This window comes from Sparus aurata, chromosome 8 (assembly GCF_900880675.1).
Source record: "Sparus aurata chromosome 8, fSpaAur1.1, whole genome shotgun sequence".
Taxonomy (NCBI): domain Eukaryota; kingdom Metazoa; phylum Chordata; class Actinopteri; order Spariformes; family Sparidae; genus Sparus; species Sparus aurata.
This window is the reverse complement of record NC_044194.1, coordinates 21692780-21705563: the sequence shown is the minus strand read 5'-3', so window position 1 is coordinate 21705563 and position 12784 is coordinate 21692780. Positions and strand designations below refer to the sequence as shown.

General features: G+C 40.3%; 1 protein-coding gene across 5 annotated transcripts in view; it reads left to right on the top strand.

Moving 5' to 3' along the window:
• The first annotated feature begins 1736 nt into the window (after positions 1-1736).
• kif21a (kinesin family member 21A) overlaps positions 1737-12784 on the top strand; it is a 54061-nt gene continuing 43013 nt past the window's right edge. For 3 of the 5 annotated variants that reach the window (XM_030425236.1, XM_030425238.1, XM_030425237.1), the window contains exon 1: positions 1738-2174. In XM_030425236.1, coding sequence (XP_030281096.1) covers positions 2131-2174 — 44 coding nt within the window. In that variant the 5' untranslated portion in view covers positions 1738-2130. Of the gene's footprint in view, positions 2175-12784 lie in introns of all 5 variants that reach the window. The other 2 variants (XM_030425235.1, XM_030425239.1) reach the window with 2 other exon arrangements.

The following is a 12784-nucleotide window of genomic DNA, read 5'->3' as shown; positions in this document are numbered from 1 at the left end:
TTCATTTTGTTTATATACCAAGGAAACTTCCTTAATTGATGTTCCCACTTAATTTTCTTTAAACCTCTCCAGCACCCTTTCACAGTAGTTATGGTCAACAGCCACAGGGTGGCACTGAAATTTCACTTGAGTGAGTAACTCAGGACCTCTAATATATATCAGATCGCACTAACCTGCAGGTTTGCAAGCATCGAGTCCAGATTTCATATACAAACAATCTTATTTCAATATGGTACAAGCAATATCTGTATGTGTGTCATAAAATATTTTTGAGTGCCCTGAAGTACAATAACTGCCCTGAGTTCAAAAGGCTTTATTTGACTATATCACCAAGGACAGAATACCTTTTTTTCCTGAAAAGAGAAACAAAGGTTTGTTTGTTTGTTACGTTGAAAAGTCACCTTAAGAGAAACGCTGCCATTGATTACTGGCAGAAGCAATAGTCAGAATGAGTTGTGCATTGGCCTCAGGATCTCTTCACCATTATCTCAATGACACTTATGTGGCTTGAAGTTTCGCTTTATGTTAACTTTATCTACTTTGGCCATTCAATGCTAGTAGGCCTAAATAATACAGAACTAAGAAATCCTGATTAAAAACATGCATGTAAAGCAACACTTATCTTAAAAACACAAGCTGTAACTGGACCTATAGTTGAGATTTTTTGTTGTCACATTTCCTGATGTACTTTTTGTTCAGTCACAGTAAGAATATCACAGGTTAAACAAATCAGAAATCACATTGCAAAGATGACAAAAATTCCAATAAGACTAGAATAAAGTAAAAAGATTATAGTAAATAACACAAAATTAATGGATGTTCAAGCAATTAGAATGTGCTGCGGAGACATTACGTTTGGCAGTACAGTTTTCATGTGTTTTGAACACTCAGACATTTCTTATTTTTGTTATTTAGATACGTATTGAATTTTAAATTTTGACAATGTTTAGCGTACAAAAGGAAGGCAAGTGGTACAGGCATTCATACTCCTCATCCTTTAGGATCTTAGCATCGATCACATTGAACAATAAGTATGAAAACAAATAAATAAAAAAGGAATAATTACAAAAAGGAACATATGGAAGTGACAGAGCTTACAAGTGTAGCACATTCACTGATGTTCTATAATTAATTCCTCATATAATCATGCTTTATATGAGTCCAAAAGAGATCCCAGGGTGTTGTCATCTCCTCCCCAGTACTTTTATATTATGCATAGACTCATAGGATGCAGTCCAGTTTTTCAGGTCCAGAGTTTTAAGATAATCCTGGAGGCTGTGGCCAGACCAACCATTATAACAGAAAAAGACTCAGGGGGAGGAACTGCTGAGACCAGACCAGCTACTCAAGATATTAACAACTTTAAGCCAAAATGGTGTCACAGATGCACACTCATACACATTTCTAACTAGTAACTGTTGGGAGTTCAAACAGTTTAATGTATGTACAAAAGAAATGATTGATTTCATTATAATTCCCATTTGTTCAAATGAAATTAATCATTTATTTTGATTTAGGTACACGCTGTTGCAACACTGTCTTTGACACTAAACTGTAAATGGTGTAAATCTTTTCCAAATCAAAATGTTTTTCTGACTATGTGACAAAAATGTGCATAACACCCTTGTCATGACGTCACCTCGCAGCCGTTTCCCAGGAGAGGGCGTGGCTTGCTGACGCATTGCGGCTCCCTCCCCGGTGCGTAAACGGAGCAGATAGAGGCAAGGCGGCGCGTGAATCAAGCGTCCCTCACGTGTGTGTGTGTGTGTGTGTGTTTGTGGACGCGCGTGGATGTCTCACCTATCAGCGGCAGCGGCGTCAGTCTGCATGTGGAGCTCGAGCCGGAGCTGAAGCATCCGGGCCGGACTGCGCAGAGATGCGGCGCACATAGTCGCGACATGCGGACGCACCGCCTCGCCTTCTCGCTGATATCATGGTTGAAAAAACTCAGTTGAGATAATTTTTGTGTTTGCCTTTTTTTATTTTAAATGGCGGCGCTGAAGTCGAGGTGAGCAGCTCCGTTGCTCGGTCCTGCGCACTTTTTTCTCGCTGTTTTGCCAGGGCAAGCAGCCAATACAGAGAAATACGCCTTTTCTTGTTGTTTTTTTATCGACAGTTTTGTGAGGAATCATGACGACGGGGCAGGATGAAAGCTCCGTCCGAGTGGCACTGAGGTGAGTCGTAAAAATGTATTTTATTTTATTTTTAATGCGTAGCTGTGTCTTAATTGCTCGGTGCCACCTGTCAGTCAGTCCTGCGGGCCTAGCAAACACCTGCAGGTCAACAGGCAACATCTGCTGACCCACTCACTCTCTGTTTCTATAAATTATCAGCCTCATTTCACTTTGAGCACCGTAACCCAGATCCACATAAACTCCCGATGCTGCTGCCTGCTTTTGGGCGCACATCTTTGGTCTGTTTGTGGCTCACCTCCGCTGAGATTTGCTGATGCACAGTACCCTTTTCTGCAATAAAAGATGAAGCATCACACCCTTCGCACAGGTGCACACACACACACACACACACACAGGGCTGTCTTCAGCACCCTCAGGCCTGCGGGAAGAGGGATGATATCATCTTTTGTAATGGCTGAGCTATCAGAGAAAGAAAGACAGGGAGGGTGGGAGAGAGACAATCAGCCAGTGTGCCTCCTAAAGCTGGGCCTCTCTCCTCAAAGCCTCCTGCAGAGAGACAGCTAATCGATGAAAGAAGAGCCTCACTGACAGCCAGGTTTCAAGGAAAGGACAGTGGACCGTTCAGGGCAGCTCCTGTTAATACTGTCAGTGGCTCCAGTGATTCCAGCCTGTTAGCTTTTGCAGAAAAGAGACAGAATCAGGCTCCTTCTCCTCTGAGTACACACACTTAAATGTCCCATTGTGCTGAAGTAGGCCGCTCCCACCCAGCTGGTGAGGTGGCACAGTGACAGTGGCATAATTGAAAACCAGTGTCCCCCTCTGTCTCCCATTCAGAGCCATGCAGAGGCCATTTGATGATTATGAAATGATAGATAATGGCTGTATTATTGCATTCATCTTTGTTTTGTTTTCCATCTTGTCCCTGCTCATGTGTTCCTAATACTCACCCTCGTGTGCACTTGTTCCACAAAAGTGCATCATCATTGTTTGTGTGTTGAGCATATTTGTCCAGAGCTTCCCTCTTGGAGGGGGGAAAATCTGCATTTTGATGCTGGTGATGCAGCTGACATGTGATCTGAATTTTTTTGTGTTTTGGTGGGTTTCATCTCAGAAATGTAGCTTTTAAACATAGATGATGTGACGTCATGGTATACATTTTGCAGCAGAAGTTTATTTTAGCAGAAAATGTTCAAATGTCTTGAACATATGTGATGTTTTGATGCCAGGTCTTAAAGATTAGAGAGTCAGGGCCTCTTACTAGAGCAGTCATACAGAGTGAAATCCATCGTAAAACAGACGGATACACCGATTTTGATGCAGGCAGTGTCAAAAGATGTCAGTTAAATTTGAGAAAGGGGCAAACATGATCTTGGTTGTATGAAGCAGAGTAGAACATGCAGGTTAAGTTAAAGTAAGTTAATTAAAGTGAATTACAATGCTTAGGTAGAAAATGGTCTCTGGAGCTGATATGTAAATCACAATTCAACAGTGTTTACCAGAGTGACCAGTGTCTAAGTGGGGATACAAGTGTGCCACGTACTTGAGCTTGAGCCTTTCTGTTTATCCCTCTGATACTGCAAAGTAGAGCTCTTACGATTATTTTCATAATCAGTTGATTCAACTTCAGTCATTTATGCTGGTTCCAGCTTCTCTAATGTAAAGATTTGCTGCTTTTCTTAGTCATTTATGATGGTACATGAAGAGCGCTTGGGTTTTGGACTGTTGCTTTGAAAAAACAGCAGCAATTTGAAGACATATTTTGGGCGTTGGGAAATTGTGATGAGCAGTTTTCACATTATATAGACTAAGCATTTTTTTTTTGGTGAACAGAGCAGGATGGTAGTCAGATTTAAGGTGTCCCGGCAGGTTCTGAAGGTGGGAACCTCATCCCCTGTTTCCACTGATTTTCCTTTTTTAGTGGGGGATATGATGGGCAGGCTGTGCCTTCAGTCATGTTGACAGGTCTAGGACTTTGGAATGACGCAAAGATGAGGGCTATTCAAGATTATCACAACAATAGAAATTTACCAAGATCAATCAATTCTGAGTGTTTTTTTTTTTCATTTTTATTGCGATCTGTGATATAAGTCATATTGCCTTATTTCAAGTCATTTTTCATGGGCAAGTCAAGAAAAATCAAGTTGTGCCAAGTCAAGTGGAGCCCTTCGTTAAGCCAGTGACTGGTAATTATAAAGACAAAAGCAAGGTGTTAGTACTTGTTAAATAGTGATATTACTAGCCAATTTATCTAACTATCTAAAAAAGTGTGGCATTAGTTTAATAATTATCATAATAAATGAACAACTGATACTCAGTGAAATAAAAGTAATCAAACACAAAACAAATGAAAGCTTCTTTATGACCCACAGACCATCAGGTAGTGTTGCGAGGAGCTTGACTGGCAGGATACTTTCTCAGTCATGACAATGCCATTGTGCAGCGTGACAGGCCCGCAAACAATAGCTTCAAAACTGACTATAGAGCTGAACTAATGTGTAATGTGTTTGAATTGACATAAATGACATAAAAGCCAATATCCTATCATGATTATGATACAGGATGTTTGCTGTGAAGTTCAAACAAATTATGACCACAAACTAAAACCAAAAACACATGTTTATCCAAACTTGGTATACAGTAAGTATGTGTTCGAAATGACTTGCACTTTCTAAAAGAGTCTTTCTAAGAGCATGCAAATTGCAGCTAAAGGGAGGACAGCATTTATCCAGTAATAGGTGGATGTTTTGTGTTCTGCTTCCAGGAACTAAAATTACAGCCCTGTATTTAGCACCCTGTCATAAGTAAGACTAGTTCTCCTTCTAAAATGTACCCTGACAACTAAGTACAGTTAATCTCTGTCAGTAAAATATTTTGGGCAGTTTAAGACTTTATACTCCTTCTAATAATCTACTTTTTTGAAGCGTTCGGAACATAATGATGCCTCTAAACCCACTGTTGTAATTAGTACATTGCTTTCCTCTTCGTCTTAGTGATGGTTTGCAGTGGCATGTTGTAACTTCTACCAACTGGCAAAATAGTTTGTCAGGACTGTTGACAAGTCCCGCCATGCACTCAACCAGTTCAAATTGGGTGTGACAGTCCATTCTCTCAGCTGCGTAAAATCCAACAAGCTCCAGTTTATTTGGCTGTGCTTACTCCTCCAGTACACAGGAGTAGGTGTGTGTCAACAAAATGTAAATGCAGTGGAAACAGTGTGGAGCTTATCTGAGAGACCAGTGATTTTAAATGTGTACTTTAAGTCATAATGCTTGATCCCAGATTGCATACTACCTTAAACAGGGTTGCATAAGGACTGAGAGGTCCACTTGAGTTTGTTTAATCAGTTTAAGACCCCAGCTTATCTCCACAGAAGCTGTCCTGTTCTTGAAGACATCCACAAGAGACGCAAAGCTCCAAATACTCGCTTTCCGTATGTATTTATGTCCATAGTATGTGTTTACCCAGGCACAGAAAGGCTGAATGTTGAGAAAGAGTTGCACAGTATAACTCCCTGGCTACAGTGTACAGCTTGTACTGTAGTCGGCTTATTTGCACAGTGCAAGACGTCACAATGGTTTGTCTTAAATGGTTGGTGTACATTGAGGGGAAGGGCTCAGGAGGACCTGTCAGACCTGCCTGCTGCTGTAATACAACAAACATAAAGCAGCTATCATTCATTTTCACAGCGATGACAGATAAGCAGTGCAGATCAAAGCGAGAGGGACCAACTTATACTGTTTATTTCTGCTCTAACAACTTTGTGTGCTGCTGTTTTGCTGCTGTTGCCAAGCTCTCAAACCACATGAAGAAGAAGAAGAAGAGAAATTAAAAGACGGTTCGCATCATGAAAATTGTTTTTCTTTTTTTATTTTCCCCTGTAAGGACTTGTTGGTGGTCAGCTGAAGGGCATAACAATGACGATAATGAAATTAAATAGGCCCGTAAACCTCTTAAGGCTTAAGTTACAGGCGTACTTTAATGTAATGACATGGAGGCATGCAGCAACTGGTATAAGTGGCTAAGACTAAGCCCCAGGTTGAAGCTCACGAGCCAACTTTGGAGACAGGGTTAACTGTGAGCGAAAAAGCTTGTTAAAATGAGCTGCACGATTAGAGCAGATATCTGCTATTCCTAATGACCAGAACGGGCGGTAACACAGATGACGAGAGACAACAGCTGACAATAGCTGTGGGGGTTTACAGTGCCAACAGAGGCAAGGGGCCGCTCAACTAGGAGGATACATGGGGTGCAGAATGACTGGAAAAATGGAGAAAGAGTACATTTTGATAATCAGTTTGAGTAATTCTCAAAATTCTCAAAATTCAGCTTCATAAATTCGAATATTTTCAGATTTTCTTGCTCCTCTCTGACAGTAAACCGAATTTCTTGTGTTGTGGAAAAAACAAGATATTTGAGGACGTCATCTGAACTGATTTTGGGAAATAGTAACAAATGTTCACCATTTTAGGGAGCAAACAGTTAATTATTTTTTTTGGCCTTTTTATGGCTTCATTGATAGTACAGCTGAAGATCTGACAGGAAACAGGGAGAGAGAGGGGGAGTGACACACAGCAAAGGGACCCAGGCCGGGAGTTGAACCTGGGTCCGCTGCAGAGCCTCAGCACATGGGACGCGCGCTCTGCAGACTGAGCTAAACGGCACCCCGCAAACAGTTAATTAATTAATCAAAAAATGATCAAAGGATCAATCAGTGATAAAAATGTATTGGTAGTTGCAGCAATGATTTATAGTCTTAAATGAAAATGGTACTATATATTTAAAAAAAACACAACACATTTTCTGGGTTTTGTCAGGATATCCATACAAGAGCTAAACCCTGATTATTTTTCAAACAAAGCATATCATGAGTATGATACTAATCTGAGCAGAAAGTACCATGGGTAGGGCCTGTAGAGGACTGGCAGAGGACCAGTGGGAGCTCAGATATGTTACGTTCAGATGCGTGTTGGTTACCCATGGCATCACCATGCAAACACAAATGCCCCGCCAGGTCCAAAGCCTCCCTAAAGAATTCATGCTTTGTTCACATCTCCTGAGCCAGGCCAGTCTGTCAGGAGTTACTCTCTGACCCATGGTGCGGTGAATCTGTGTGTGTAAAAGTGTGTGTTGGTCTCGAGCTGTTCTCTATTTCCTCTGATTGTTGTAACTGTTAGCCTTCTGTCATATTTATACCCATCTTTGCTGTTTAAAGTTTTCACACAGGGAATTTCTTCTAGCTAATTATTCGTGTTAGACACCTGCTGACAGTATGAGGGGAAATCTGTACTCTGTTGGCCCATATGAAACACAGTATTTACAATCAATACAGGGTTTTCTCTGCTATTATAATAGGTACAGAACCCAATTTGTTTTGTGAGCCACCTAAGCAGAATGAAAGTTAAACGTATGTATGGTACAAAGTAAGTAGAAAATATGGTATGTACATAGAAAATAAAAGTTGAGATGAATGGACAGATAAATAAAGAGGTAAATTTAAAAATTACAATACAAAATGTAAACACATAACAAATAGCAGAAACCACTATACATGGTTATTTCATGTGGACTAACAACCTCACCAACCCTGAGTATTTAAATCATCCGTCCGAACCGTAAAATGAGATTTCCCTTGGATTTTGTTCCACAGTGCCTTCGGGGAGTTTGCTTTTCTCTTTGTTGCTTTTGTCTGGAGCGGTGACTGTTGGCGTGACCTTTGTTGTTTCCATCCAGCGCATCCTCATTCTATGATCTGCATTCTTTTATAAGAGAAGCTGCCTGAGGGGAGCTCACATTGCACTGTATTACTGCTCCACACATGCCACTTGTCTTTTTAAGTGTTAGCCAAAGTGTTAAAGTGTTAGCCAAGTTACCCAGACGGATGCTATGAATAACACCTACTTCGCCTACAGCACTAGTTGGAGGAGGAGAGTGAAGAGTGGAGCTTTGAATAGACTCAACTCATTACAGTGTAAGATAAACTGACCTTACATCACTCACTTTGTATTTTATGGCTCTCAGGCTGCCAGTCAGTATTATTTTATAGTGTAGCCACTCGAGTAGTGATAGGTGTATGTGCTGTCTGTACCTGTAATAGAGCCAGTAGCTGATACTCTTATGAGCTGTCATAAGTGCAACAGTTAAATGAGCCTACAGTCTTTGCTTAGTCCATAAAATGTAAAAAAAAAAAAAAAGAAAAGAAAAAAGAAGTCATAAATGTCCTTTTACAAGAATCCAGGGATTGAGGTGACTTCTCAGGCTTGCTTATTTTGCTTGACCAACGACTATAACCCAAAAAACAGCAAATTCTGCCATAAGAGAAACTGGTACCAGTAAATGTGTGCCATTCTAGTTGATAAATGAATTATTATTTATTAAAATTTTTGGCTTAGTTGATTAAGTATGTATGTTTATATATCTTCGTAAAATAAGTACCTTTACACTTCAGACTAGTATGATATAACAATGCTCTATTCCTTGTTTCATTGTGTTGCAAATTACACTCACAAGACAATGTTTTTCATCATTTGGATGACAATTTGCGTTCTTCTGCACGTCAGGGATGATGGCAAGACATTTTCATAAAAGCAACACAAACAAATATGGAGGAAAGTGACAGAGAATGGGGAATTCTGAGAAGGAGAGCCTCCAACCAGCCAAGACAAAAACATAAGGAGTGTGTGCCTAAAATGGGATACTTCTGTCGTGTGGATGTGGTTTGGGTATGAAAAGTCTTGACATGGAGCAGATAACCTTTTAATAAAAGGTTTGGTTTACACAACAGAATTAAGCATTTGACTCGACACCTTTTATATGTTGTACATGAATATTCTATATTTAGTTACATGCTTAATTAACAATATGCTCAAAGATTCTAAATGAAAAGAGAAACATAATCATATATGATTAAGTACCTTATGTTTGTCAAGTATGTAATTCAAAATGTAATAAAAGAATAGGCCTTTCCATGTGGTAATATATATTAGTTTATATAAACTCCTTATTCATTGGCATTACAAAACATTTGCTATATTATGTATTCTTAATTGGATTAGAAATGACCTATATCAGGATATGGCTATGACTGTATCTGTGTCAGGACTCCAGAGCTCTCTGTCCAGCAGGAAGATTCCCTGTAGCATCAATGATCAGATATTCAAAAATGTATCTTTAGTAACTGACTTCGTCATGGTGACAAGCTGCCCTGTAACTCAATAATTTGAGTGAAGCTCTGATACATTTCTAGTGTTTAACCGTCATGACCCTCTTTCTAGACAGAAGGCTTTTCCATTCCAAGACGATTCCAAGCATAGCCTACACTTATATTCAACTTGCCCCAAAATAGACTCGACTGGCCGCAGCATTGCTTGAAGACCTCAGTTATCTATATCACGACCTCTATGGAGTCAGCGCATTTCTGCCAGACGCATCTGCACTGACGCAGAGCGCCACACGCACCACATGTGGACAGGTTTACGACAAGAGATTTCCTCCCTCATCCTCTTTACCCCATTATGTAGCACTTGGGGAAACAAGCTGGTCATGCAGAATAAATTGGATGTAATTACAGAGTAGTTTACATGCACACCACACCCATGCAAGTATGTTGTTCTCTCTGCTGCTGCCTTTGTGTTTCTCTTTTTCTTTTGTCATTATCTTGCTACTTGCTTCGGTTTTCATTTTAACACACCTCAGTTTGTGTCGTCAGCCTTTTCCTCTCTGTACAGATCTGTCCAGTTAAGGCTTCAGCAAAAGGGATGAGGTCTAAATGTGGAACTGGTGCCACAAATAGGATGTGGATGTAACTTAACTTCCACCATCAAACTGCCAGCAGAACATCACAAATAGGCCTCGGACGGTCACAAATAGCTCTGTTTGCATAGTGAGCTGCCACCTTGTTATTTATGTTAAGAGGCTGTCTCTGTAGTTAATAAGTAGGGAGGCATTTTCAATGTTAAGTGAGCTGGTCTGCATAATTAGGCTATGTCTGTCCATCCATTAAATTTGATATCTAAGGTTAAATCTGTTGTATTGCGACATCAAGTGTTTAATTGGGATGATATTTCGAAAGCCCCTCAAAAGCACTTTATAAATGTTAAGACTGTGCAACAAAATCAAATATCACAATACTTTTGACCAAATTAGCCAAACGTTGATATCGATGGCAGCTACTTTAACAATAGAACATCTTCTTCACGCCTTTTGTGCAATGAGGTTGTCAGACACCTTGCTGCGTCAGACAGTATTGCACCTAAAAAGCAGTCGTGGATTAAACGGTGCTGAAGGCAGCGTATGCAAATGACCCTCACCACCTGCTGGCATCATGTGGCAGCTGTGTGAATCTGCATATTAATGAGGTGTTAGTAATTTGAATTTTGCTGCAGGTGTGAACCCTCAGTGTGGGTGGTGGGTGTTGATTGGCCACCCGCAGGTAAATAATGGCAAAAAAGAATAAAATAATTTCTCTGACGGAGGCGCAAACAGTTAAATGTGGAGCCAAGCTGACTTCCACCCGACCTCGACTGTTTACCTAACCTATTATCTGCTATCAGGCTGCCTTGAAAGCTGCAGATGGTGGCTGGCTGATGTGTCCCTCACCCACTCTTGCGCGCACGCGCGCACACACACACACACACACACACACACACACACACACACACACACACACACACACACACTCCTCTCTCTCTTGCTCCCTCTCTTCACATTTTCATGGCTAGCTTTTGTGTCACTGGCTTGTGGTTGACACAGAGATGGGACTCCTGTGTCAACATCGCATGGTTGAATGACACTGCAGTCCAGGACTGACCCTGTGATTTGAGCAGTGAAGTGGAATCTTTGAGGAAAGTCCACGTAGAGTAACATGATTTTTTTTCTTATTTTCTATTGGAAATGAAATGATATCATGTTTAAATATGTCTGTGGTGAATCTATAAGAAGTCTGGACTGAACTTGCAGTAGTTGATTGATGACTGTGTAGCTGAACAGACAAAGCTTGCTGTAACAGGCGTGTAATATTTGCTGCCAGTCTGGTGGGAGCTCATCATCTGTGCTGAAGTGCAAAACAAACGGTCCCTGAGCTGGACATAAAAACGTGTATAAACCAAAAGCTGTTCAGTTATTAGCATTTTTTCTGATGAATAAGCAGTTTGAATAATTTTGTAAGAAAAAACGTCAAAATTCTCAGATTCCAGCATCTTAAATGCAAAAAAAGATTTAAGATTACAATAATTTTTTTTAATTTTTTTGTTTTCTTTGTTGCATGTGCTGTGAATCAAATCTAATTTAAAAAACATGTATTTGCACCTCATATTCCTTTTAACAATCGTTTACATCATTTTTTAAGAAATAATATTCAAATTTGTTATTGGGTTCACCGAAACGAAAAGGTTCGTTGCACCAGGCAACCAGCACAAAATGTTAGTCTGGAGCCTTGCAGACGACATCTGTCTTGTCATAACACTCGTGACTATTCGTCACTGTTAGTGTGTAGTTTTGAGGCTGTACTTCTGTTATATGAGATGCTTGTCATCATTACATTGCCAGCCCTATATTAGTCCTGCCAGGTAGTTAGAGTTTATTTGTTGTGCTAGATGATCCAAATTCAATTAAACACCTCTTATATTAGCTTTGATGTGTGGGGGTGTTTGTATGAGTGTTTCCACTCCTGAAAAGGACGGATCATTCATAGCACATGTATCCACAAATAAAGTGTCTCAACCAGGCTGGAAAAAGAGTGAGCTTTATAAACATCACTGAATAATCAGTTTTCTGTAATGTGAATCTTTTCTGTAACCATGTTCACGCCAGGCATTGTTTGGATCAAAACGGTGGGACGTTTTACTCTTCAGTTGCATTTGTTGTGGCAGGTGTGAACGAAACAGCAAAGATGAGACTGAAGATTATGGGTCATGGTCTTCTTCCAAGCAAATTGAAGAGAAACAGTAGGGACTGATTGTATTTGGCACAAAGGTCTTTTGTTGTTAGACATTCAATATGAATCAAAATAAAATGTAAAAAGTGAAGTATTAGTTTCAGGAAAATAAACCTTTTAATTGTGGTTGTGACAAAAAAATATAAATTAGGTAGGCCATTAATAATACACTACATTTAGGCTGCATTTTAAAAGACCTTATGTTATCTTTAGTACTGGTGTTATTTCTTCTTCAGCTTAGACTATCTTGAGAGGAGCCAGTACAGTTAACCTGAATAGACAGCTGCTTTTTGGCATATGCTGTTAGCTGGCTATCTAAGCTTCAGGCTACTTTAACAGAGCAGCCAGTGCTAATGACAAAAAACAGAATTAGCTCTGAGTGACATTAGATATGTCAGAAACACAGTAAGCTGCTAGATCCACTAACATGACCACCAAAAGATGTTTCTCATCAACTTTACTGAAAAGTATGCCACTGAGAGGAAGGCTCCATGTTCCCTCTAACACTGACCCCAGCCCGCCTGACAGTTTTTCCTCTCCATGTCGACAACTACAGATGATCCCTCGCTGACACCTCCTGTTGCCTAACCTTCCCCTCCCCTCCCCGCCCCCGATAATGATGGGGTGGTCTGCTCCCTGACCCCTGACCTGCAGGAAGCAGTAAAGCCGTTATCAGCGTGCCACGGGGACTCGCTGCAGTCCTGTTTGTTTTTGAAAG